Here is a 26661-nt window from a genome sequence, read left to right on the forward strand (position 1 = left end):
TTCAAAAGTTGAGAATTTCTCAGAATAGAAAATAAGCAGACAAAAACTGTTCAGAACAATTCTTACGGTATAAAGTTGTCGTTGAAACTACTTAATCTTAGTTGAAGTAATAAACAGTTAATGACCATTAAGGATAAACTTGGTCACGTGGTACAAATTCACGTTTGCCATTTGGCGTAGACGTGAATCTTAATCTTTCTAATAATGTCTGCAGGACGTAAAATGAACTCATTTGCTTCAACTACGTAAGCCCTGAGTAAGCGTTACCGTGCAGTCGGTTAAGGCTTTTTTTTATTATTATTATTTTCCCATCTTTTCCTTTGTGAGGAAAGTCTTGAATAAAAACAAGGGCGCACCCTGGACAGCAGGCGATTCTGCTGGTTGAATAGCCTGCCGATTTAGCAGAAAAAATAAGCGCTGATTCATCTTTCTTAATATATGCTAATTTTAAGTATAGGCTCAGCAATCGAAGGATTATATATGCTGTTCATTCAATGGTTGTCAAGGCCACGGACCTAAATACATCAATATAATACAAAAAGATAAAAGCTTATTCAATTAAAATAACAAAATAACGGCCCCCTAGCCAAGAAAAGCTTCAGGATTTAAGCAAACAAATGCCAAGCGGAACTTGTAAACCACGGTTCAGCACATATTGTTCCTGTTGTGTTTTGCACTCAAGTGACTGCGTGGACTTCTAGTGGTTGAATTAGGAAGTTGTAATGACCTGTAATGATATTGAAAGAGTTTATTAACGATCGCATGCGAGAAAGTTAGCGAAAAGAACTACGCAAATTCGTACTTCTATCAATCAACTGCAACATAGTTCACGCGCAGCGACATGGAAATTGATTTCAAGTCCCTTGCTACAGTCGAAGGAGCAGAGAATTATCAAGAAGCGGCCATAATTCTCGAAGGTCCTCCGATTGAGATATTTGCCCAACGAGCTGCTCCTACCATAGTACTGAAACCGCTGCGACAAACTCGGGGAAAGTTTTATTATGAGTGCAAAACAAATACAGGAGGATATATGCAGCTGGGCTGGGCAGATGAAAGCTTTAGAGCCATCGCCGATGAAGGAAAGGGTTGCGGTGATGATGAACATTCGTGGGCATACGATGGCATGAGACGATTAAAATGGCACAAGAATCACAAAGAGCAATATGGTCGTAAATGGAAAGCTGGTGATGTGATTTGCGTCGCCGTTGACTTGGAAAAAGGAGAGGTTATTTTTGGCTTAAACGGTGATTGGGAAGGAGATATGGGGCCCGCTTTCTCTGGAGTCTCATTGGACGGTGGTGTTTACCCATGCTTGTCCCTCATGAGAGGTGAAAGGGTCCAAATCAACCTAGGCACTAAAACAAACCCCTTTGTTTATCCCCCTCCAGATGGGTTCCTTCCTCTGACAGTCACTCAACCAGCGGAGACAGCTGAGTCTGAATACAATCGATTCTCTAGCTTTGCGCACGTGATTCCGATGGGCGTGTCAGAAAACAGCTTCACCTTGTCCTTTCCAGGTGAAATAATGGTGACAATGATGAGAAGGGGGCTCGAATACGAAGGCAAAAAGAATGCCCTCATTCACGCTGGCTATGAGGAAACTTTGAAGAAATGGGAAGAAAAGAAGGAGTTGATTCAAGCTGAATTAGGCCGTGCTGGTTTAACAAATGACGAAATCTTCGCGATCATTTGTTACACGCTTGAAAAGCCACCAGTGTATCGCCATTTCAATGGTGACACTAGGAAAGGATACACAGGGGACGGAATGGATTTTCCAATTTTATCTTACCTTCTACGTGAAGCCTGCAGAAAAATTCTTGCAGCCACGCCCAAGGAGAACCGTACAAGAATCGTTTACAGAGGTGTATCTCTAAACTTCAGCGCAGAGCCTGGTAAAATAGTGAGGTTTGGCTCCTACACTTCCACAACAGGCAACATTACCGTAGCAGAAAATTTTCAGAAAAATTCCAACGGGACTCAGTTCGTTATTGTCACAAAAATTGGCGCTTCAATTAAAATGTTGTCAGCTTTTCCCGAGGAAGACGAGATCCTAATTCCACCATATGAAGTATTTAAAGTTCACAGAACGGAGGAAAACCCCTCTAGAATTTACTTAGCGAGTTGTTTTGACGATTCGTTTGTGGACAGGTATACCGCTGACGGTAATGCAGTTAATGAGGCAGTTGCATTAGTAAAAAAGTTGACGGAATAAACAATGAATTTTAAGTCTCAAGACCTTCATCATCTAATTAACCTACAGTTTTGAGTAACGCTTTGTGTAACGTTTTCCGCACTTGTTCAAGTTGCCCTTGATTAAGGGGTTTAAGGCCTGGGTCAAAGGTGTGTTCAGAGCATATGAAAAACTATTGACGAACACTTACCGAAACCATTTTTCAAGGTCATACGAATATCGCTCTAATTCGTACGTTTAGGTGCAGGTGTGCCATTTACATTCGTTCATACCTATCCATTGCTCCAATCTTCCCATCATCTATAGCACCTAACAATCATCCGCGTTGCGAGCGCTTCAGAACAAGTCGATCTTAATTTTTCTACACTATACTACACGGGTGCTGACAAATTTTTGTCAAGTACAAAAAGCTTGGCTCCACCAACATCTGCGTGGTCATTACCCTAATAGTTAAACCAAACGCCTATAAACCGGAGCAGGTAACTCCTCTCTTTACAGACCAGTTTTAGTTTAGCCTCAGTTTTCGGGCGAAAATTGAAGCTGAGGTCCGTATGTCGGATCTAGGATAAATACTGACCGATTTCCTAAAGAGCACCGAAGGCACAAGCTTCTAGTGGGGTCCGGGGGCATGCCCCCATGGGAAATTTTTCGCTTTTAACTTCCCAGAGTCCCCTTTCCTGGGTTTCTGAGTCATTCAGACAGGATATTGACCAGTTCCTTCTCCTCGGATGAAGCCTTGCAACTTGGAAAGTTTTCTCTTAAATGTATCTATTATGAAAAATCTAACCGATTTCCGTAAAACGGTGGAAACCGGTGTTGATCCGCGGCTGTGCGCATTCGTAGTGCAAAAAAAATTTTTTTTTTTTAAAAAAACTAATGTCATTAAAACGTCAAAATTTTATCCTCCGTTATTTTTACTGACTGGTTTGTGGGAACTTATGCGATAGTCTAACGTACGGTGGAGCAAAATCGACTGTAACAAGGGTCAATAGTCGTGAGAATAAACTTGTCTGTCAAACGCCTTGTCTACTCACAGAAGAGGTGTTTGCTCCCGATATGCCATTATGGGCTTTCTTTCCCTGCAATACCCTGTAAAATGTTGGGTTTTTATAAATCCGTAACATATAAACCCAAGACTGATGGTATGTATAAATCAGTGTTATAACTTTGCACTCACACCTAATACTAGCAGCTGTAGAGAGCTGTCTTGTTCTAAACTTTTGGGTTTTTCTTGGCAACTGTGCTGTGCGTGAGTATTGTTCAGTATTTTCAATCTTTTTTCCTCTGCGTCATTTACAGATGGTAATTACATCCGGAACATTGGAAAACCATATTTTACATCTTGTCTTTGTAAGGTATTTGTATTATTGTCTTTACCCTGGCTCCAGAGGTCCGTTCTCGAAATACTTGGGAAGAAATAACCCGTGGGCACCTTTGAACTAAGCTCCACTGAACTATCAGAAATTAGTAAAGAAAAAAAATCTGACTCTCCTGTTCGTATCCTCTCCCAGGCGGCTGCCCGTTGACCAAAAAGCCTGAGGAGGCTGGTACGACAAAGCTGCACCCTGGTATCATACAAAGAAATTGAAGTCGTTTTTTTCAAATTGATCGGAAAAAAGAATGATTTCCATCTTTCATGGTTAAAGAGCAATGAATTTTTTTATCTATAATTACGCTAATATAAAAATGTGTTACGAAGCGGAAGGACGTGAATGTAAAACTTTACAAAAAGCGCTCATATGTGACCATTTGTGATATTATGATTCATGGCTGGAGAATGAATCAGAAAGTAAAAAGAAAATCTTAACATCACGGAATTGCCTTTGACAATGTTATTTATCAGATCAGATGTGATACGAAAAAATTCAAATCGATTAACCGTTTCTAAAGTCTATATAGAAATAGTAAATTATCGCAATAACCAAATATTTTTCTGGTTAATGCAATGACAAACGTGTGTATATTGGTCTATACCGAACGAATTCGTCAAATTTGCCGACGTGTTTCCGAACACCTCTCCGTCGGGTCACGAGATCCGAGTCCAGTTTGCCACGTCGTCCTCTGATACATGACGTCATGAGGTGCAGCAATTGCTTCCATCCCCCTCTAAGGATTATTGTTAGCACCACGCCAAGCTGAGCTCAGTGGCTCGCTTCCTCTTTTAACGAAAAAGCAAATTATTTGCCGGTATTTGTACATTATTTCATTTAGAATTTAGCTTGACAGTGAGCTAAATCTGCGAGCAGTTTAACTGGGAGCGAGACAGCCTAACATGTCCACTATGAATCCCGAATAGTAGGTTGAGATTATGGTGTCCTCGATTTTTTCCCTCTGGCAGGGTTTCGAGTTAAACCGGGATGATTCTACGTGTCATTTGGAATTTCGCTTTTACGGAACGCTTTTCTTTTTCTGTTTTATTTACAGTGATTACCTTTTCAAGCTTCTACTTATCGGAGACTCTGGTGTTGGAAAATCATGCTTGTTACTTCGGTTCGCGGTTGGTATCTTTGTATTTTCCTGTTCTTTTGACGAGTATTGCCTAATATGTTGGTTGGATTTCGATCGAGGATGAGATGTCTGACCGGTAACCGGTTCTCATTTTATTTAAGTCAGTGTTAACCGTCGCTATTTTCTCCATCATTTTAGGACGACACTTATACAGAGAGCTACATCAGTACAATCGGAGTGGACTTTGTAAGTTGGTTTAAAATAGGCTTACCTTTCCGTTTTTGCTTTTTGGACTAGCCTCCTAGCTTGCGTAGGTCGGTCGCAAAGAAGGCTACATTATGTTAATTTTAAGTTGATTTTCTTGTTTTTTCCCTGTTAGAAAATACGAACCATAGAATTGGACGGCAAGACAATAAAGCTACAAATTGTAAGTACCCATAATGTCGCTAATGTGTGAACAATTGTAAAGTTTGCAGAATTGCAAGGTCAAATTGATCACAAAAGCATCAAAGTCACCAATTACGTTGTTGGATCACAATGTTACTTTGCTCCGGTGTAAATTACGATTTTTTATTATTTTGAATTGATGGTCATTGGCTTTGTTTTATTACAGTGGGACACGGCAGGCCAAGAAAGGTTCCGAACAATTACATCAAGCTACTATCGCGGAGCTCATGGAATTATAGTAGTTTACGATGTTACGGACCAGGTATAAATTAGATATTTCTGACTTCACTTATGCCATAATATATTTGTTATTGAAGTTTGGAAGTCGTAACAACAGTTATTGTGTTTAGTACTTCCTATAACTGCACTTTCTGCAGTCACGTTTCGTAGAACGGTTCCTGAACTTTGGTTTGCCTGCAAATACATCCCTTCTGACCGTTTTAGATAAAAATAATTTTTTGTTGTGGAACGAATCAGTTCATAATGTAGAGACATAATCGATGCAGTCCCGTCACGTTTATCCATGTGGACCAAAGTTCAGGATTAAGGAAATCCATCATAAGGGGTCAGAGTCCCTCCTACTTTTCATTTGGCTGTCTCATTTTATAGTTACTTCATTCACTGGATTGCTCAAAAAATGCCAGAATATTTTAATTTCCACTGTTTTGTTATGTCATCAAATTAATGTTAACCCTTCACCCACCTGGAGTGATTAGTTTTGTACATCAGGCCACTTCATGCAAATGTCAAGAAGCAGTGCATTAATGTAGAAGAAGTGACCTAAGATAATGGCCATTTTTTACAAAGCTTGACTGCTAATATGATAAAGAGTAAATTAAACCTTCTGTTTTCACCCAAAATAAAAAAGAAGATACAAAGGTGTTTTAAGTTGCAGTAGATCTTAGCTAGGATTTCAAGTCTAAAAAATTTGAAGCCAGGACTACAATCTTGGACACAATAATAGTTGATGGCGCAAACCCCTTTCCCCTGAAATTAATGGTGATGGTTTGCAAAGGCCAAAATGTGATTTTTTTCCAACTTATTTTGTCCAAGGTATGTGGCTTACACGGTAAAGAAATTTAACTTTAATAGTGTTTGCTCAGTGGAGGGGTCATTTTCCAGGACCTTACAGAGTCTACTGCAGAAGATTAATGAAATAAACTTAATGATTTGCATTCCTTTTTCACAGCCTCTCTTGTTTTCTTATTAGCTGTAACAATGGCGTGTTCCCATTCCAAGCGGTTTCCATTTTTGACAAAAAGTATCAAACATATGAATATTTAAGTTGTTGTTGGATGTCTTTGTTGCAGGAGTCCTTTAACAATGTCAAGCAGTGGTTACAAGAAATTGACCGGTATGCATGTGAGAATGTTAATAAACTACTCGTTGGGAACAAGTGTGATCTTACAACAAAGAAAGTAGTGGATTTTACAACAGCAAAGGTATTTATTCAGAATAGAAAAAAAAATTATTGTTTTAATTTTAACAATGTGTGGTTGGCAAAGTTGGGGCATTCACAGTTGTTTTTTTTAATTATTGACATTTACAGTTAAGTTTTGGGGTACTGTTTTGTTTTAGTAGTTTTGAAGCACTGTTTATTCCTGGAAATTTTCTCAGAGAAAATTTTTTGAAGAAAGAACAATTTTTTTTGTAGAAGGAAAATAATTGGAGTTCTTGTTTAGTTACCTTAACACTTTTAAATAAAGGAGAAGACAACAACAGAAGTGTAAAAGTGATGTGCACTGCATTCCCAAATATCCTCCTCTTTCACCTCATATGAAGCAAAAAATATGTGGAATTATCAACTGAGTTGATAACCGTCCACTTTAAAACGATTCAGAAGCTGATGTTTTGAGCACCAACCTGCTGTCAGAGTGAATTGTTTTACTGTCTGAAGCAGCACCATGGTTAATCTTAAGAAGGCAACCCCTCCCTTTCATTTTGAACCCACTGCAGTTTCTTTATTTCTGCCTTTCCTAAGAAATTATATGCTTTTCCCTGGCTTTAGGAATATGCAGACTCACTGGGAATTCCATTTTTGGAAACAAGTGCAAAGAATGCCACAAATGTGGAGCAAGCTTTTATGACAATGGCTGCAGAAATAAAGAATCGCATGGGACCCGCACCAGCCCAGCCCGGAACTAGTAATGTCAAAATCAATTCTAGTACGCCAGTAAAGCAAGGAGGTGGAGGATGCTGTTAGTAGCAAATTAAAGACATTGGACTACAAACCGTTTGGTTTGAGTTACTTAACACACGTACCGAAAATGATAATGGGCGCCTATTTTATGCATCTTTCCTCACTTTGAATACAACACAGACTTTTTCTTGGAAAGAGGTATAAATAGAATTGAAAATGATTGAGGTATTGATGACTGTTGTTCCCCTTACCTTGACCAACTGATGCAGCATATTTAGATGAAAAATTATAGAGCTTTCCTTCTCTTACTATTTTCTTCAATAACATCCATTTCTCCCCTTTTAAATAAATGTAGAGACTGGATTTTTGAACAAACTCAAGTAAACTGGTACAAAAATATTGCATGGTAATGAAAACACTGACGGTTTAGAGTGTACAATAGAGTGTACTGTATTCCAAAGACATAAAAATAAAAATATTGTTTAATTGAGAGTCTGTTGATTAAAATCACACCTTGCATCTTAATTCATTTGTATTTATATTATGGAATTGAACTGCTTGTAGCTGTTGAAAATCTGTGGGAGATTATTCAGACATAGCATGATTAGAGACCAGAGGTTGTTGTTTTGTTATGGAAAAGGCATAGTTTTATACACCATGTAAGAATTTCTCTAGACGTTAAAGTTAAGTTCCATTCAGTTAATTTGTAATGTTATTAACCACTCTCTTGTAAAGTGTCTTGAGTCCCAGCTAAGCAAACATTTTCACCCTGCAACTTCTTGTTGGAGGAAGTTTTGCCATCAGGCAGTGTCTCTTCCTTGTGTGGTTGAGATGGGACATTTTTAACAAACATGAGAAACAGATTTTCAAGAACCTCTTCCAACTATGTTTGCGCCTAGAATGTTTTAATACACCCCCGCTTGTTATTTTGGCATTTCAGGGGATACACCTTCAAAGACTACATGTGAGTGCACATAGTTTGATTTGTGCCCAAGTCATTGTCATTATTCATTACTTGTGTCACAAAGATGAAAATGTCTTACATTTTTAGCTGAGGCTCAAGACTAAAATTTAAAGACAAAACCATGCTATTAAATTACAGCTTGGCTTTAAAGCATTTACCTTCTTGGGGATGAACCATTTTGAGAAAATTTCCATTACTCTTTTGGTAGGTGGGTTTTTTGCACTATTTTTATGTTATAAAAATTAACCTTTGAATTTTCTGGTAATATCATATTAAGTATTTTAAAATTAGGGATCCACAACCCTGGAGAACACTGCATTACAATTTCAACATTGGTATATAGTTTCACACATCTTGCTAAAAGAAGTTTTGAAAAACTATTCCTTTTAACTATGTGCTTAATGATGTACTTGTTCTGAAAGTCTGCCTTTTTATCATTTCTCTTTTGGTTGTCCAAATAGAGGTGATAAATTGTTAAATTGGCACAGGTATCCAGAGCTGCAAGTAAGAAGTCGACATCAGACTATGTCAGAGTAAATTTGCCTGTGTCTGAATATTACTGCTGCTGTATGTAATGACAAGACAAAACAGATTTTAAGTCTTTCTTAAATTTAGCTGAAGAGTTGCTTAGGAATTAAAGAAATTACCAGTCATCAAAATGTATGTGAAACAACTTTCTTGGTTTGTCTAAAATCATGTCTCCTTCTGATTTACATCCTTTGTAAAAAGAAAAGTTATTTTGCAGGCCAGGGTATTGGAAATGTGGGATGGTATGTTAAATAGATATTGTCAGGGTTTTAGCCACAAAGTTCTGACAGGGCACCCACCTTAACTCTGTAGCCAGCAAGTCTAAAAGCATGGAGTAAAAATATTTTTCTCTAATAACTGCACCCACTGGCCACTCAGATGCCCTTCTCATGAAATCCTTATTAATTTTTGTTGTTGCTATTTGTTTATCCCTATAAAACAAAGCGACTGTGACTCTCCTTTACAATAATCAGAAAAAAGCTTTGATATGTGTGAAACCCAAACTGACTGAGACAGCCGGACATCATTTTATTTACACTAAAGTGGATAGTTTAAATTCATACAATTATGTAATTTTGCAAGCAAAATATTCTCATTTTGTTGTAATCATAGTTATCTTCAATAAAATGTGTGACTATAATACTATTGTTGCCTTAACAAGATTAAGTGTCTCAAACTTAAAATCCTTTAAAATTTACATTTTTATTGATAGTGGTGAAACGAAGATGTAAATAAAATAAAAAGATAAAAATAACAAATATCTATTATTATTGAGTGTGAAAGGCGTTTGAAATATTATTGTAGATCTATGAAACCTGGATGTAGGGAATTTACATGTACGCTAAAACATAGGCAGGAATCAAAATTTTTGTTTTTAATTCAGTAATAACATTTTTGTCAACCTCATCGTTTGTAATACTGTATTTACTCGATTAGATGCCGCCCTCGATTTATGCTGCTGATCAATGTAAAATAATCACTAACAAATGCCGCCCTTGAATACATGCCCCTCCCAATAATTATTAGAAAAATGCATCATTTAGGGAAAGTTCATTTAATATGACAAGGGGGGGGGGGATGAAGATATTGAAACTCGAAGCTTGAAATTTTAGCAGCCCCCCTCGCTAGCGGTTCAATTTTTTAGGAGCCCCCTCCTTGGTAGTCGAAAAAATTTCAGAGCCCCCCCCCCCCTTCCTTCAATTCCTTTGCTCCCCTGAAAAAAGATCGCTAGACTGTATTAAATATATTTACCGTTATTGTCTTCAATGGTTTATACTATGGCAAACTTGAGATACAGTTGTGATACAATTTTCTAAAGCATTTTTGGGATGAACAAGGGTGTAATAATTACTGAGACTACATTTGTTATATCTGTAAACCACGTGATATAGCTGAGTTGCACAGGTCATTAAATTGTTGAGTTGAAAACCATCCGATCTGTATGATGATGTCATGTGTTGGTTTTGAAGTATACAAATTTTTGGAGCCCCCCCTCCTAGCACAACAATTTTTTCAGAGCCCCCCCTTCGGGTGTCTAAAAATTTTCGGAGCCCCCCCCTCAATATCTTCATCCCTCCCCCCTTGTCATTATAAATGAACTTTCCCTTAAATTTCAGGGTTATAAAAAAAAAACTCGGCAAAACTTGGTCTTCAACACCATCCAGACTGTGACGATAATTATTTTACCACGGCAAAAAAAGGAGACATGTAACGTCAACCTCCAATAAACTCTGCCCTTGAATAAAAGCCACATTTGAAACGCTAAAAATTTTAACAAACGGTTTTTTAATCAAATAAATTCGGTACTAAACTTTGTCCTACCTTTGTGGATAGGCAGGAATCAAAAGTAATATTTTTCAATCATTAATTTTTGTGTTGACCCTATTGTTTAAGATACTTGATTTTTTCCTGCCTTTGTGAACTAAATAATTTATTAGACAATGCCAGCCAAAATATAAATTTTGGGGCTATCAAAAGTGGGCAAGGGGCAGGGGTCAGGTGATTTGCTGTACAATATTGTCTTCTGACAGAAGACAAAGTTAGTTAAACAACTTATTTGAATTTTCTGCTCAAAGGAGGGTTCTTATAAAGCTTCAGCTATTAAACTCTTTAATTAAAAAAGTCAATATTCTTACGTCTTCTGTTTGTCAAAACGATCGTTGGTAATGCCATTATGCACAGTTGTATCCGTACACGTGTTATAAAATATCAATAATATTTTAATATTTATTAGTTCATCCTCAAGATCATACTCGTCAACGATATGCAGATTGTAGCATTCCTCTTGATCCATTAGAATTTGAAGGGGTGCTTATTCGAGAGGGGCGTGAGTGATATTATAGCCTAAAGGGTGGGCACTTATTCGGGGAAGGATGGTGTTATAGAAGGAAGGTATGCAAAACCCTTCTAAAATGAAGCACATGTACATATTATAGGTAGTTTCTTGGTGTTGCTGACAGGTGTAATCACCAAATGATGTACTTCAAACTACTGAAAAGAAACTGAAAAATACCCACACTGCCAAAAAAAAGTGAACCAAGAGGGTCTCGTCATGAGTTCACGAACAACAATTTTGCGTCTCATGAGTCACCAAACAAGTAGGTGTAATTATTGACCTTTGATCTCGGCCACGTGTTAGGGTGATCCCTGTGTGGCTTTAAATATCCCCAAGGAAGCCAGCTGTAGGTGGTCTGAAGTGTGAAGTCAAAAGTGAAGTTAAATCAAACCACCAGGTGCTAGTTAGGGTCAATTGGCCAAATAAGTCAATTATAATATTATTTAATGTCTTCTATTGATCTTCAATGTACGTGTTCACAATCGATGATTTTGGCAGTTCACCTTTCACGGAGTGTACCTCCATCACGATTCACAGAACAGCTTTTCAGCACATCACGATTCACAGACACCAAAAATGGTTGATCACGGCTTCACAAAAATTAGTTTGCCCCCCATCAACCAACAACAGTTTCCGCATCACCAAGAAACAAGAATATTATTTGGACACTTAAGGAGCATACTCTCAGCCAAAATCAACTTGAGTACCACTGGGATAAAGGACGAAAGACACAGACAGCATCATAAGGCAGCACTTTATTTTCAATCCTTCAGCAAAAACTCTAGCTATGTTTAACATGGTGATAACAATTTTGACATAATAGTAATTTGTTGAAAATATAGTGTGCATGCAATAAGCGTCTATCCAAGAATGATAATACAGAGAGAAAAGAAAAAAAGCCCTGCAAAATTGTGAGGTACAAAAGTAGGGAAACAGGGGTGGGAAGAAGGTGTTTCGGATTTGGTCAAGACTCATCCAAGAAGTAAAAGTGGTAATAAAACATTACTTTTCCAAAAACTGGCAATGATTTCTCAAGATTCTCCTTCTATTCTCATTCTTGAACACAGTAACAGAGCACACCCCTACATAATTTGCACTATGATGATCATAAGTTAATAATTATCATAATTTTCTCCAATTAATGTGCACAAAAACATAATTTCAAGAAAATAATTTGTCTTTGAATAATTTTAACTTTGTTGTCAGTAAACTCTTTTACATTGAACAATAAATAGTAAAGAAAGAAAGCAAGACTTATCAGTTAAGTTAAGACCATTTCTGTGTACAAGCATTTAAAAATTTAATAATAAAGTAAGTACACGCAGAATCATAATGTAAGCCTTGACTCATAATGTGTCCCTTTTTTGGTTTCCCTAGATATGAAGGCAAAAGCCATGATACAAATAAAATTGCTCTTGCAAACAGAAAAAATGGTGCTGGAATATTAAGGGCCGGATATTTAAACGGAGTTTACCCAATCTTCAGCAAAACCATGTTCTAAGCCATTTTCAATTTGCTCAACTGTTTTATCTAAACACTGGCTATCAGGGACAGTTTCATGGAAGCAACAGCGTTGACTGGACAAACATTTACCTTCTTAAAATATAAACCCATTTAGAAAGAGATCTGGGGGTCCAATTATTTCTTAAACTGCAACCTAAGTAGGACTTTGTTAAAATTACCGACCCCACCTTTTCATTGTTATTTGTTTTTTTAACATGTGAGAATAAATTTTTACATTCCAGTAAACCAGTTTGGTACCTCTAGGGAAAAAGTGAATTTTTAACACAGTGATCCTGAACTAAAAACAGCCAAGGCACCCACTGTTTCCCATTGACCAATGACAGGTATATAAAGAGAATATTACATGGCTGGTGGAGATACGAAATTTCTCTTCGAATGGTGAATAATATTTTACAAGTAAGTGCAGCGAACGAGTGAAATATTTTTCATCATGAGAAGAAAAATTTTGTATCTTCAAGTGGCCATGTAATTTTCTATTCATTATATAAACACCAATGAATTACCAAACCATTTCACTTTAATAGCTTTTTGCTATGAAATGTGCGATCTATAAATATGTAGCCATAGCAATGGTGATCTTTTCACATGTCAAGATATCATGTTTTCGTGCAAAAGCTGCCCTGGTATTTCACTGGTGTTTATATAAATAATCAATATTATTGCTGGGGGCAAAAAATATAACAAAGAACATCTACAAATATCAACGTAATGGTTTTAAATAATGTACAGTTACAAAAATGCACTTCACTGCCAACCAAGGAAACTTCAAAGCTATTTACATAGAAAGCAGAAGCCTCTGAGGAACCACTGAGGAGGGGTTAAGGTTTTGAGAACAGAACTCCTGCTGCATAGCTCACAGAACTGTCTTCCTTGTATTCACAAGCATTAGACTGTGAATAATGAATAAACTTTAATGTCCATGGATGAGTTACACCATTCATCTGCCGTAAGACTTCCACTGCCTGCATTTCATTAAGGACAATAATATTATTATTATTATGTCGATGTTACTGAATGTTAGTGCAACGGACAACCACTGAGTCTGTGGATGAAATACTAACATATAACCCTTTAAGTCCCAATAGTGACCAACATCAATTTTCTCCTAATGATAACCATACATTGTCAAGAGATAAGTTATGAGAATTAAGAAAATGGTCACAAAGAGAAAAATCCTTGATCTTTTATCAAAATCTCTTAACTAATTCTTTAAGGAAATGTATAGAGATCAGTTTGGAGAATTTGTATGTTGATATTGGGGCTTAAAGGGATAGCAAAGCTTTGCCGTTGTAACTGTCATCATGCCATATTTAAGGTATTTCTCGCTTAAGGGGTTGTAGATAAGCAACCCAGCCAAAATGAGCCAGCAACTGACAGTTTTGCCGCCTACTGAATACTTGAGTTTAGAAATATCTCATAAAAACCACAAAAACAAAGGCCTTTGCTGCATGCTACTCTGGTTATCCTGCCTACTACCATAAAACATTTTGACTGGGCCGGATGAGATAAGATCACCCAAAGAAAGTGAGCAGTACTTTTCAGTTATTTATTCTAAAAAAAAATACACTTACATTGAGCAGAACACCTATGGGATGTCGACCACATATCGTGTTCTTAGAATTTTTTAAATATTCAGTGAATCCTCCAGGCTCAAGTTTTTCTATAGCATCCATGCCCTGTAATAAATTAAACAAAGGCATTGTGAATGTATCTTTAATATTTTGTTTTTTTGTTTATGTAAAATTAATATTTCATTCATTTGAAGTCATTCATGTTCTTCATTAGGGAGCTTAAGTAACAGTGATGGCAACAGCTACAAAAATGTCGGTTAAAAAAGTGTGTTCGCACTGCTTCAAACTTCATCGCGTTTATTCCATTTTGTTCAATTTGTCAAATGTTGGCGAAATTGACTGGAGTTGGATTCTAAGGGACTGTATCAAAGTTCAAGAAAAGAAAAAGAGGGTCATTGTCTTGTAACTTACATCCTCCACAAAACATGACCTAAACCTATTGCTTTTTTGCCGTTCCTCTTGCTGTTGCTGTTGCCGTTGTCATTGCTTAAGCTCCCTATTAAATCTGAACTTACTGTTCTGTCTAAAGCTTCAATATACTTATAAATAGGACGACGCCCATCCCAAGATGTATAGTTATAACGTTTTCCTGAAAAATCAAAAATCAAAATCCAGTTATTAAAGAAGGAGAGTCTTATTATTAAACATTGCAATAACAATGGAGAATCTGGGTACAGTAATCCAAGCTTGGCCAGTGTGAAAGAGGTGAATTATAAGAAAAATTAAAAATAAACAACAACAAAAATGTTTATTTCAAAAAAAAGTTATAAAAAACTTTAAAAAGTTATAAAAACACCATGGCTTGGCACCTTACAACTGAAGGAGCGATTGCAGAATACCTGGCCAGTTAAAAGCAGTACTACTACCTTATTTATTCATTTTTATTTTTATTTATTTTATCTTATTTGCCACACAATAATTACAAAAAATAAAGGAAAACAGAGAAAAAAAGAAGTGGCGAGGAGACCTAACAGAAACTATAGGAGCTTATGAGAAGTTAGGCCTCCTCGAACTACAGGTTAGAGCTGTTTAACATCAATTAAAGAAAAGTTGAAGATGGAAAGATTTATGAACTGTTTTTATATTAATTTACTCAATAATTTAATCTTCAGATTTTTCTTAAAAGAGGAAAGGGATTGAGAGTTGATGACCTCGTTGTCAAATGAATAAAAAAACTTAGGCCCTTGAAAAAAGGGCGAGAACTTCTTAGTGTTTGTACAGCAATACGGTAGACGGTAGGCCTGGGAATTTCTTGTGTTGTAAGAGTGGAATTTATTGCTTTGGGAGAAATTGTTATTAAACCTTTGAGGTAAGAATGAAGTTTTGCACGAATACATAAATTGGCCCAGTTGAAGCAAATGGATATCATTAAATTTTAGTATACCATGGTCCTTAAAGATGGGGTCTGTCACTGTCCCATAATCACTGAATAAAAATCATAACCATTGAATAAAAATGTCAAAAACGAGCAGTTGTAATGGACTTCCACCACAGTCTGCAGTTCTTTAGTCGATGAATAACAAAGCTAAAATCAAGCAGTTAAATAGCTGACTGCCACTGTGGTCCACAGTCTCTCAGATGATGAACAAGAATGTTAAATACACGTGGTTAAATGGACTGCCACCATGGCCGCAGTCTCTTAGTCGCTGAACAAGAATGTTAAATAAAAGCAGCTAAATGGACTGGCACCAGAGTCTACATTCCCAGAAGAAAATTGTGGCTGCTTTATAATTTTTTAACTGGCTAAGTTGTGATTTGTGGATTAAAAAACGAGGTATATTACACGTGTTGACTCTGGTGTTGACTGTGTATAGTGTGCTCGTTTCCTTTCCTTGCTTAAGAATAATTATTAACATTGAAGGTAAATTATAGACTACTGGGTGACTGCGGTGGCAGTTTTTGAGGCCAAATGCAAGTGGATGGATATTCTGTAATCTAGCCCAACTGAACACAGGTCAACAAATTGGCAACTTTCACTGCATTAACTTTAGTTGCCAATATGTTTTTCAACTTGTCACCGTGAGCAAAACGGTCGCAGCTTGGATCGTTGTCCAATCATGCACAGAAAAATGACTTTGTACTCATTATAAACTAGGAAACTTACCCCAATGACAAAAATCAGAGGAGACAACAAAAAGGTTCTCTGGCCGGATCAGATATTTGCTCAGGAGCTTTCCAAACTTTGCCTCACTTTCAGAATTTAGGGAGCCAACAAGGATTGGAACTATTGTAAATTGATCCTTTTTGCTGCAAAAGGGGGAGAAGTAGGGAAAAAATTTTACCTTCACAGTCCAAATTACTATTACATAAAAAAGATCGGAGATAGAATAATTAGCATGGCATTTTTAACTTTTCACATACCATATCTACGTCTTTCCAACGACCAAACAGGCAAGTTTAGAGTCAATTGCACATACACCTAACGAACTTGGCGTAATCTGCCAGATATTGTAAGCCCTTGGCTTATAGAGCTTTGTAAGGGGTTTCAGGGGGGCTTATAAACCAGGGAGGAAGTCCGGGGGAGCTTATAACCAGATTAAAAAAGGCATTTCAAAACAAGCTACATCTGTAGTGCTGATCAAAATACTGTTTGAATTTAATTGCTTTTTTAAAAACTCAAATTCATTTCAACACCAGCTAGAGGGGGGCTTATAAACAGAAGTATTTTTTTGTTTACAGGTAGATAGACCTATACCTGGGAGGGAAGGGTTTATAAGGGGAAGTTTATGGTATGCAAAATAATTTAGAAGCATTAATACAGGACAGGAATTCTCCCCTGGAAACAGTTGGTTAATGTACATGACGACTACCCACAATTTACAACCTGAGCCCCAAGGTTGTCACCCAGCGCCATGCTTGATTGAACATACAGTACCTCCAGTGTCAATTATGTATTTATAGATTTTTTTCTTGCTTTTATTCTACTCAACTGGATAACTGAAAGCCATTTTTGGAAAGTTGAAGAGGTAGACTTTTACCTATAACTGGGCTTAGACATAGGTTGTCAAAAGAAAAAAATCTACACCAGCATGTCACACCTAGATGGAGAGAGAAAATGGGAAGCAAAGTTCCTTGCCTATGGAAAGGCTTGAACAAAGAGTTACAGATCCAAAGGCTGATGTGTTTACCACAAGACAACCATACACACAAACAAGCTATGGCAAGTGTATACAAAAGTTGCACATGTACCTTTCCATTACTTTAGCGATGTATGGTAAATGAAGTTCTATACTATGCTCATGTTCATCATCAGAACGACTAAGCTTCTCAAACTTTCCTGTAGCAAACAACTCCTCATTTACTGCAAAAGAAATGAAACCACTGGGAACTCGATAATTATTATATTGTCTTGCAGCAATGAATAATAATTATTAGTATATACACACTCAGTGATCTTGGTAATTCAAGCAATCTGATTGGTTAGCTATCTCGGACTATGGCGTTATATTCACCGCCCTTTGCGGTGAATATAAAGCCGAACAAAATCGCTGTCGTGAACTGGGTGTTTTGCCAAAGTTTCAAAGTAAAACCTTTTTGAAAGTACACGAATATCCAAGTGCCGATGACTTTGAAGGCAAGAAAAGACTTCATGGTGTTTAAACAGCGTGATTTATTGTGAAGTGGTTTACTTTAGCTGACTTTTTGTACGCTCGAAGCTATGTTTACCACTACAGAGGAAAACGAGGTCGCTTTGTCACTGTTTTGTGATTTCGGGATTTTCTCACAAGACCAATTTTGCCTATAAATAGAATTTAATTTATGGAGAAGAGGGGAAGGCAAATATTTTCGAAAATTGTACGTGCCAGCAAGTTAACAAGGCAAAGAACTTTGAAGATAAACAACGCTCACCTTGATCGCAGCCGCTGTTGACAGCATTTTCAAGAAGCGACGAAGAAAACTTTCTCATTCACGGTGAGTTGACAGAAACAAATAAAGCTCTAGATACTTTTCTCCTCAGAATTGGGTAGTAATTTAAATTTTTGGCGTTTTCTTTTAAACCGTTGATGCTAAAGCTTACAAAACTCGATACAAAAGGATTAAAACTATCATTTGCCATGTTTGAAGATACTGTAAAGATCTAACTTTTAAGCATAAATTCACCTGTCAATCAAACTAATCGTTTTTTAATCGTTTCCTTTCTGATTCTGTTGAGATCACTTCGTGTGAATATACTAAAACAATTATTCACCTCAGGCTCAGTTAGTATTGTTGAATAATCCCCTCGACTTCGTCTCGGGGATTATTCAACAATATTAACTTCGCCCTCGGCGAATAATTGTTATATATTACCAATCTCAGCCTCTCCATGTACTAAACAACCTTAATGATAAAGGAAAACATAACTAGTAAACTTACCAACAGTGTCTACTGCTAAATTGTAAAGTGGTGTCTCATAATGTGTTAAACTTGTTATCGCACAGCCTGGTAGGTACTTGTGATGCGATGGCCCCAAGATAAATATCCGCTTTCTAAACAGGCACAAAAAGTAATAATGTTTATAACAATGATGATGACGACCAAAGAAAATAAAAGATAATATTCATACACTGTATGACTGTAATTTGATTGCCTATGATGCATTTAATTAAGGCAGCACATGACCCACAGGTCATGTTATGCTACCTGTCGAGTTACTGATATACCACAAAAAAGGTCATTTAACTGCTATAAAGCCCTGCCATATCTTGTTAAGTTATTACAACAGTTCAAAACACCTATGATAACTGTCACCTATTATGAAACACCTTTTCATTTGCCACACCTCTACTTTGGCAACAATCTACCAAACAACAGGTATGTTAAGACCACAAATTCAGTTAACTCTTTCGAATAGACTTTTGTACGTAGAGTTTTGAATAAATCTGGCAAAACTGCTTTCAAGCCTAACCAATCTAAAGAAAAGGGTAGTGTAGTAGCTGATCGTAAGGTCTCTCCTAATTGGTCGCAGGAAACAATGACATGTCATTCGTCCAATGGTTTTACTATTGCTTGGGGTCACGGAAACGCACCATTGGTGACTTCTCTTCTGAGTAGCTGCTACATGACCCAAAGAAAAGGGTGAAATGACAATATTTATCATCAGTCAAGTCAAGTCAATTTTTATTTAAACTCACACAGAATAATAATTAATACAATTTAGTGCTTTAAAACATAAAATCGAGAGATTGTGAAGGAAAATAAATTTTTCAATTGTAGGTTCATTGTGTGGAGTTTGGGACACCTAAATAGTTCATCAAACTAGTATAACCGAGTAGGTGACCCAAACAAGAATATGAGTAGAAGGAATATAGATACAAAATAGTTGTTTTAGATAAAAAGTATTAAAAACAGTGGATGGTGTTTTTCATGCACTCTGATTGGCTACTCAAACTCAAGATATTCAGTGCTGTAAGGCTTTGTCTGTTTAACCAGAATTTATCGATGAACCTGATGGAAAAGTTATTTGTTTGCAAATGCAAATTAAGTCTTGAGTTACTATTATTTAGCTGACATTTTCATGAGTTACTTTAAAACTAAATGGAATGGGTTTTTATTACAGAATGGTTTCATATAGAGAAATATTTAACCATTCCTTTTGAAAGAAATGACCCCGCAGCAGCTAAATAAAGGCCTTCAAAAGTTTATTGGTACAAAAACATGACAGTCATTAAGTGTGCCCCAAAATTGTAATCATTGGCAGCAATAAATAAGTTAAAAATCAATACCTTTTTTGGCTCAGTTATCACACTGTTTTAGTATATACTAACTAAAACAATTATTCACCTCAGTGTCAGTGGGTAGAGGAGGATATTTAGCTCACTGTTTCACCGTGGTAAATATCCACCACCAGCCACTTCCACTTCAGTGAATAATAATTATTTTTTATCGTCTTTTTAATAATTTATCATGTTACAATAATTTAAGATTATCACTAAATAACTTCTACTAAGACATTTTTTGAAAATAGGCTGATTGAAAGGTCCAGGAGGCTACCTTGAAAGAAAAACGAGTGGGAAAAAGGGTGCTTGATTAATGAAAAGAAAACTAGGGGACAAGAAAATAATATGGCTGCATTTGAACATGTATTTCCTCATATATAAAGTTTAAACAATACTTTTTCATTATTTTTTGCTGATTTTCCTGATACCTTTCCAAGTCCTTTTGATCAGGGAGTTATCACACTGCAATATTGTGTTATTTTTTATCTAAAGACAATTTAAATACAACAGAAAATCCAACCTCCCTAGACACTGTTTCTGATTCAAATCATTAAATCCTTTGCACAGACAAAATACTAATAACAATACTATTTATTGAAATATGCACTAGATAATTTTACAATGTTAGGCCATCCTCTTTTTTTTCTCCCTTTACCGTCGTCTGACCAACCCAAATTTTTGGCATTTTCAAAAAAAAAAAAGTTATGACGTAATTACACCATTTTTCACTTGAAATAATTCTTTTAATCTGAAAAATGAGCATAGTAACAGCATAAAAAAAAATAGGAACAAAAACATGAACATTTTTCACAGTATATTGTACATTTTGTTAATCCAAATATGTGAATGTTAACTTTTAACATTGTCCTGGGGTACCAGGGCCTACTATTCCAAGACTTCTTATGATCTTTTTTTTAAAGTTTTCTTTTTTCAATCTGACCGACCGACCCAATATCAGGAAACGTATTTGACGGTAAAATGAAGAAAAAAAAGGAGATGGTCTTATGGCAAAAAAAAAGTCTGTATTTGAACCTGAGGGTAAATTTAAAAAGGATTATTATTTTCCTGGCAGAAGCTTACAACAATGAAAAATATTGTTCATAACATCATTGAATTTTTCAAAAAGCAGGGAGAAAAAATCTAAACAACATATTTTATAAGAAATATCTTACAGTATCAAAATAATGTCAGGTGGATGAAAGGAAGAAAAAAAAGAACTTTATTAAAATAATAATGTCTGACTATAAAATAAGTCTCTATGAAACATGTTAAAATTTACATGCTAGAAAAATGGTGAAGAGGAATTTGTCGGGATAGGAAACTTGTATCCTACTGAATTTACCCTAAATCATCGTATCCTTGAATACATTGCGACTCTTCCTGATTATAACTACCATGATCAAGTAGATTATTGCAATGCATTACGGTAAAAAGCAATAAGGGAATATTAAAGCTTATACATGTCTATATGAATTTGATGACGATAAGCTGTTGACATGAACTTCCACCTTATTTACATAAGTGTATGTACTCCTTTCTTCCCTAAAAAAATATATTTAAAAGGAAGGCATTCGCGTTTTGTTATTTGCATTGTAGGAAGCATTGAAATTATACTTACACTCTACTCGGGTCAACTTGTTTGTAAGCATGGGCTCCACACGAACCACAGTACTGATAGCCGGCGTGCCTTTCATGAAAATATCACAAGGAACAGCTTGAGTTTTTTAACAATAGCCCATCTGTTTAAAAGTACTTCAATCGGTAGACGAATTTCGGAAACATTGCATATACTTACGGTGCTATAATCGCCTTGGCTGGTCGTAACGAGGGACTGGCTTTGGATAACCATCCTTCTAACTTCGCGTTCAGCTCCCTGGCTGGATTTTCATGGACAAAAAAAACAAAACAACAAAGGCCTTCAAATTCATCGTCACTGTTTCGCGTTTTATATAGTCTCAAATAGAGAGCGATTTTCGAAAATTCTTCATACCACTAGAAGGATACCAGCTCCCTGAATGACTAGCTTCACGTATAGACATATTGGTAGGCTGAAAACTTTAAAAAAGGTTCTAAGTGACTTGTGATTACCGGGAGAACTTTTTTCGTGAAAGAAAACTCGAGAAAAATAAAGGCACGGTGACGTAACCGCGGGGGAATGGGACTACTGCGCATAAGTAGTGTCAGACCGCTGACAGTTAGGCATTGTATTACACAACAGCTCAGCACATGCACGAACAAGCACCGAGCATTGATTGGAATGAAAATTTTGAAATTTACGGAGAAGGCTTTCTATGAACAAATCTTGCTTCAATCTGCAAAGAACTCAAGATTTCTGAGATCGTCAACTAATGGAATCCACACAGAGTTTCTAAATGAACCAACGAAAAGTTTCCACAGTTTTTACCTTGCGCTATTTCGACAGGAGAATTCTGATTTTGAAAATGAGTTTATAGAAGAGAACATTTTGGAGGTACTTTTTGTGCAGTATTTACCAGAATCTAACTGTGGATTTGTTAGGTTTTTATGCCTGAAATATGGAGGAAGTCAGAGTGAAAAGAACAACTTAAATTTTGATTGGGGAAAAAGGTTGATTGAAGAAGCAGAAATTAATTTAAACAAGGTGAGTAAGCTTAAGCTTATATAAAAATACATTAACAGGCATATATTGCTATTCTGAGGTAAGTTTAAGCATTCCAATGAGTAACCTTTTTCTGTGTTTACAATGAAAAACTAATTATATAAACTTAAGATGAGGTGTTGGGAGAATTCAAGACAGTTTATGGAACCCAAGTTAATTTCTGGGGTCTGTATAACTTTTGAGAATTCTCCCAACCCCTTCTTTGTGAAATTTTCTGGTCGCAGGAGACATTATCCAAGAGAAGTTTTTAAGTTCGATTTTAATGTTTTAGTGAACACAAGTTTTCACAAGGTCTTCACACAATCACAACCTAAAGTTAATCTTCTGTTCATATTACAGACTGTTGAACCTTCTCAGTATGTAAAATCGGGATTTTTTTTTTAAAAAAGATGTTGTGGGAGCATATATTTTGGCATCGTTGTTGAGACGTATGTGAAGTTTTTTATGTGCATAATGTAATGACATAATGGTGACTTACATGAAACATACAATGGGAAATTAACCACGCTACTTGATAATCATTCTCCTGTCAGAAATAAGATTGTAACCTTGCGTCCAAAGTCTCCCTGGTTCACCCCCGAGATCAAGAAACAGAAAGCAAAATGGAGAAGACTAGAATGCCATTGGCAGAAACGAAGACTAACTGTAGACAGGGAAATTTACGTGCAACAATTTGCAGTAGGCTTATCTGTATGTCCAAAGCAAGTTATTATACAGATCTTATTAGCAAACTTGTATCCAAGCTAAGTGAATTGCTTGGTACCTTGGAAACCTTACTGAAAGGTAGGACTGAAAAGCTTTATCTGCCCTGTGATTCCTCTGAAGATCTCGCGCATAAATTCACTGATTACTTTGAATGGAAAATAAGTACAATTGGAGTAGATCTTGATCTCAGAAGATCAATATTACAAGACCCTTTCCCAGATGCGTGTTTTGAACATTTGCAATGTCTTGGCTTAATAACGTTCACATGTATTGTGTGCCTATTGCAACTTTGAATCAAAACAAGCGATCTCGATTACTCTATTTGGGCGACACCCAAACAATAACCGACAAGTCATGCAAGTGCCAAATGCAACAGGCTAGTAAGGGGTCTTCAATAGGGCATGCTCACCCGAAAGTTTAGAAATCTTGACACTCTGAAACACCATTTCTAGCGTTCTGAGATGACGTTTTCTGTCTAAAATGTTCGATAAATCAATTGTCTTTTTTATGCTTATTTTCAGTAGTAAGTACATTACTCAGTGTTATTGAACATATATTTTGTGTGGTTTTTAAAGTTTTCTGGACATCAGTTTCAGTTTAGTTTACTCTTATAAATTCTTATGATAAGAATTTATTATTATAAGAATTTATTTGAAAAGATCAGAACAGATGTCAAAATCGAGATTTTTCTAATTCCGATCGCACATTGGTCAGGATTTGGGATTTTCAAGGAAAATCAGGAGATTCCTGAAAAGATTGGGAAGGTTGGACAGTCTGATTGTCCTTCAGCAGCAAATTGTTTGAAATAATTAAAATATTGTTCTAATAAGGCCTTCAACTGTTATTTTGAAAAATAGACTAATAATCTGAGGTTTCGCTGATCAGCAGTGTTAGCAGTGATAAGAAAATATTTTGCATGGAGCTACATATGTAAAAAATAGGTGGTAGGTAAAATGTGTGAAAAGTGTAAAAATAGGGTGAAGTAAGTATTAGAAATATGAAAATAAAAATTTTGAGTAAAGAACAACAATCTAGTGAGTGAGTGTCACAGGACTAAGAGTCTTTCGAAACGCGTATCACTCCTACAAGACTCACTCATAAGTTCACTATATTTTATTCAATATATTTTTTAAAAACCTTTCATTAAAACGTCTTATTACAACAATATTTTAATTCGAAAGCTAACAGAAAGAACACTTCAGGTTGAAAGCTTATTGGCAGTGTATTTCCTGTCATTGTCACATGTTTTCATAGTCCGAAAGTTCACACGATTGCATGATGTGTACCCAGTTCCTGACTGCCCTTGAGTGCTTCTAGCAGGCTTTGCAAACACAGCAACAAGTTTTCTATTGTTTTTTTATAGAATGGCGAGTATGGTCAGAATGTAGTGGGTTCTATGGGGGGTGGGGATGGCAAATTGCTTTGGCATAGGTTAGTGGACGTTTATTTATGATACGGCTGCCCTATATTTCAAATCCTTGAACACTATAGCGATTGCCAATTTCCCAGTTACTATTTTAAAAGGGAAGACTATACCTTTTGTGGGACACCTGTTTCCAGAGGTTTATTAGTGTGGTCAATAGAGAGTTTTAGCTTCATGTATAAATCAATCCGCAAATGCGAATTTTTACTGCATGACCAAGTTTCCCCTTAAATTGTCACTTGCTGTTCATTATTTCTACACATAACTTAATAGTTTTACGCAATTTTTTAATCCATAAAAATTGTTTTGAGCTGTTTTATCTGGTCTGCATTTTCTATCTTGAGAAATTCTCAACTTGAATGTTTGCTGTGTATGGGAAGCTAAAACTCTCTAATACGTACAAGTAAAGAACTGATAAAAGAAAATTAATGAATCTTAATATATTTCTCATCAGGAAGCACAAAGGAATGGATTTCAGAGAGTCCATGAAATATTTTACCACATTGCTACAGTTGTCAGTCCGACAACTAGCTGTTACTCCCATTTTTTGTATAACATAGGATTTAGAATGGTGGAAACAGAAAATGTCAGCTGGGAAAAGTTAAAGCCAAACAACTTTAGCCATCTTCTTATATACAGACCTCATCTGGTTCCAGGTTTTTCAGTTGAGAATGGAACTCTGCGTGATGAAATTAAAACGAGCAATGTTGTGAAATTCTTGAAAGAATTTTTAAATGAGCATATGGAGAGTGCAGAACTAGATGCAAATAGAGTTGAAGAGTGGCTTGTGTTAATTACAAGTCTTGAGAACGAAACTAGTGAAGTCTTTGTCATGTCAGCATTCCCTTGGCATGGTATGTGATACATTTCCAAATTTGGTCATCTTATGTTAATTAATATGTAAGTACAGGGAACCGTATAATGCCACTCTCCCGGATTATCCAGGAGTCTCCAGAATATGGCACCAATCTCCTTTTCTCCTTTATGGGCCACCAAAATAAACCTCCCCAACAAATTCTTTTTTTTTTTCCAAAAAAAATTTGTTTCATAGTAAGATTTCTGGGGCATTTTTGTACAGATAGATTTCATATTTCATCACTTACAGAGATTGTTTGGACTTAAGAATCATAAAAGTCAATTTTGATGATTCATACTTTACGTAAGACTTCATATAATATCCTTAGCCAAACCAATAGGCCACTTCTGCACTTCCGAGTTCCAAAAACCCTCACTTTCAAAATGAGGCCAAGTGTACAATCTTATTTGCATGAGAATGAAAAATGATTTCCATATCAAAGGCTGACCACTTAACCTCGTTTTGAAACAGAGGCCCGGGGGAACTCAGAAATGGCCTATTTTGTAGTATGAGAACAAGGACAATTCGTGTCCATCTGGGAGGGAGAGGGTGGTAATTCAAAAGAAAGTATACAGATCTAAGATGTCTAGGGGGTGGCATCCAGGCACTGGAACCTGTGTATAAAGAGGTGTCCCACACAGGTCAGATGAGTGGTAGGGAGGTTCTTTTGCCTATGTGTAACAGTACTGCACCCTCCCCCTGAAGAAAGGGAAACAGAAGGGGTGGGTGTGATACTCTTGTCAATGGGATAGGTGAACATTTTTTTTCCTTTTTTGTATATAACAAGCAAAAGTGAACAATATTATAGCAACAAAATGAATGAAAAATACACTTAAAACAGTGATCCAAAAGGGCCAAACAATGGTTCACAGCAGCTCAGAAGTTAAAGATACAACGATCAATAGCTACATAAATCAGGATGCTAAAAGATGGTGATAGAGTACTAAAGTGTGACGTCATAAAAATGAAATTTCTGAAATTATGGGATTTGTCAGGATATTCTGAAAAAACAATGTCCAAGTGGCCTGCTTGCCAAAAATGAGCATTTGGGGGCAAATTGTCTCTGAGATCGTAGCCCAGTTATGCTTACAAAACTCCATACAAACCCTTCTAAGTTTTTTTTGGGTCGACCCAAAAAAAAATTAGAAGGGTTTGTATGGAGTTTTCCGAGTATAACTGGGCTACGATCTCA

General features: G+C 36.3%; 3 protein-coding genes across 3 annotated transcripts; 2 read left to right on the top strand and 1 right to left on the bottom strand.

The window, feature by feature from the left end:
- Window positions 1–790: 790 nt before the first annotated feature.
- Window positions 791–2354, top strand: LOC140943187 (uncharacterized). Its single transcript, XM_073392256.1, has one exon. It carries the CDS (start codon window positions 842–844, stop codon window positions 2210–2212), a length of 1371 nt encoding a protein of 456 aa, XP_073248357.1. The 5' UTR covers window positions 791–841; the 3' UTR covers window positions 2213–2354.
- A 1947-nt stretch (window positions 2355–4301) lies between these two features.
- On the top strand, window positions 4302–8849 carry LOC140942512 (ras-related protein Rab-1A). Its single transcript, XM_073391427.1, has 7 exons — window positions 4302–4486; window positions 4616–4688; window positions 4838–4885; window positions 5019–5066; window positions 5253–5348; window positions 6397–6528; window positions 7095–8849. Exons 1-7 carry the CDS (start codon window positions 4464–4466, stop codon window positions 7287–7289), a joined length of 615 nt encoding a protein of 204 aa, XP_073247528.1. The 5' UTR covers window positions 4302–4463; the 3' UTR covers window positions 7290–8849.
- Window positions 8850–11788: 2939 nt separating this feature from the next.
- LOC140942568 (protein MEMO1-like) lies at window positions 11789–21996 on the bottom strand. The gene is made up of 9 exons (XM_073391485.1): window positions 21838–21996; window positions 21643–21724; window positions 21466–21534; window positions 18505–18617; window positions 17338–17449; window positions 16253–16395; window positions 14664–14737; window positions 14149–14253; window positions 11789–13539 (listed from the first exon to the last, which is right to left on the bottom strand). The coding sequence occupies exons 1-9, from the start codon at window positions 21884–21886 to the stop codon at window positions 13396–13398; spliced, it is 891 nt and encodes a 296-aa protein (XP_073247586.1). The 5' UTR covers window positions 21887–21996; the 3' UTR covers window positions 11789–13395.
- Between the last annotated feature and the right edge of the window lie 4665 nt (window positions 21997–26661).

Source organism: Porites lutea, chromosome 7, assembly GCF_958299795.1.
Source record: "Porites lutea chromosome 7, jaPorLute2.1, whole genome shotgun sequence".
NCBI classification, from domain to species: Eukaryota; Metazoa; Cnidaria; class Anthozoa; order Scleractinia; family Poritidae; genus Porites; species Porites lutea.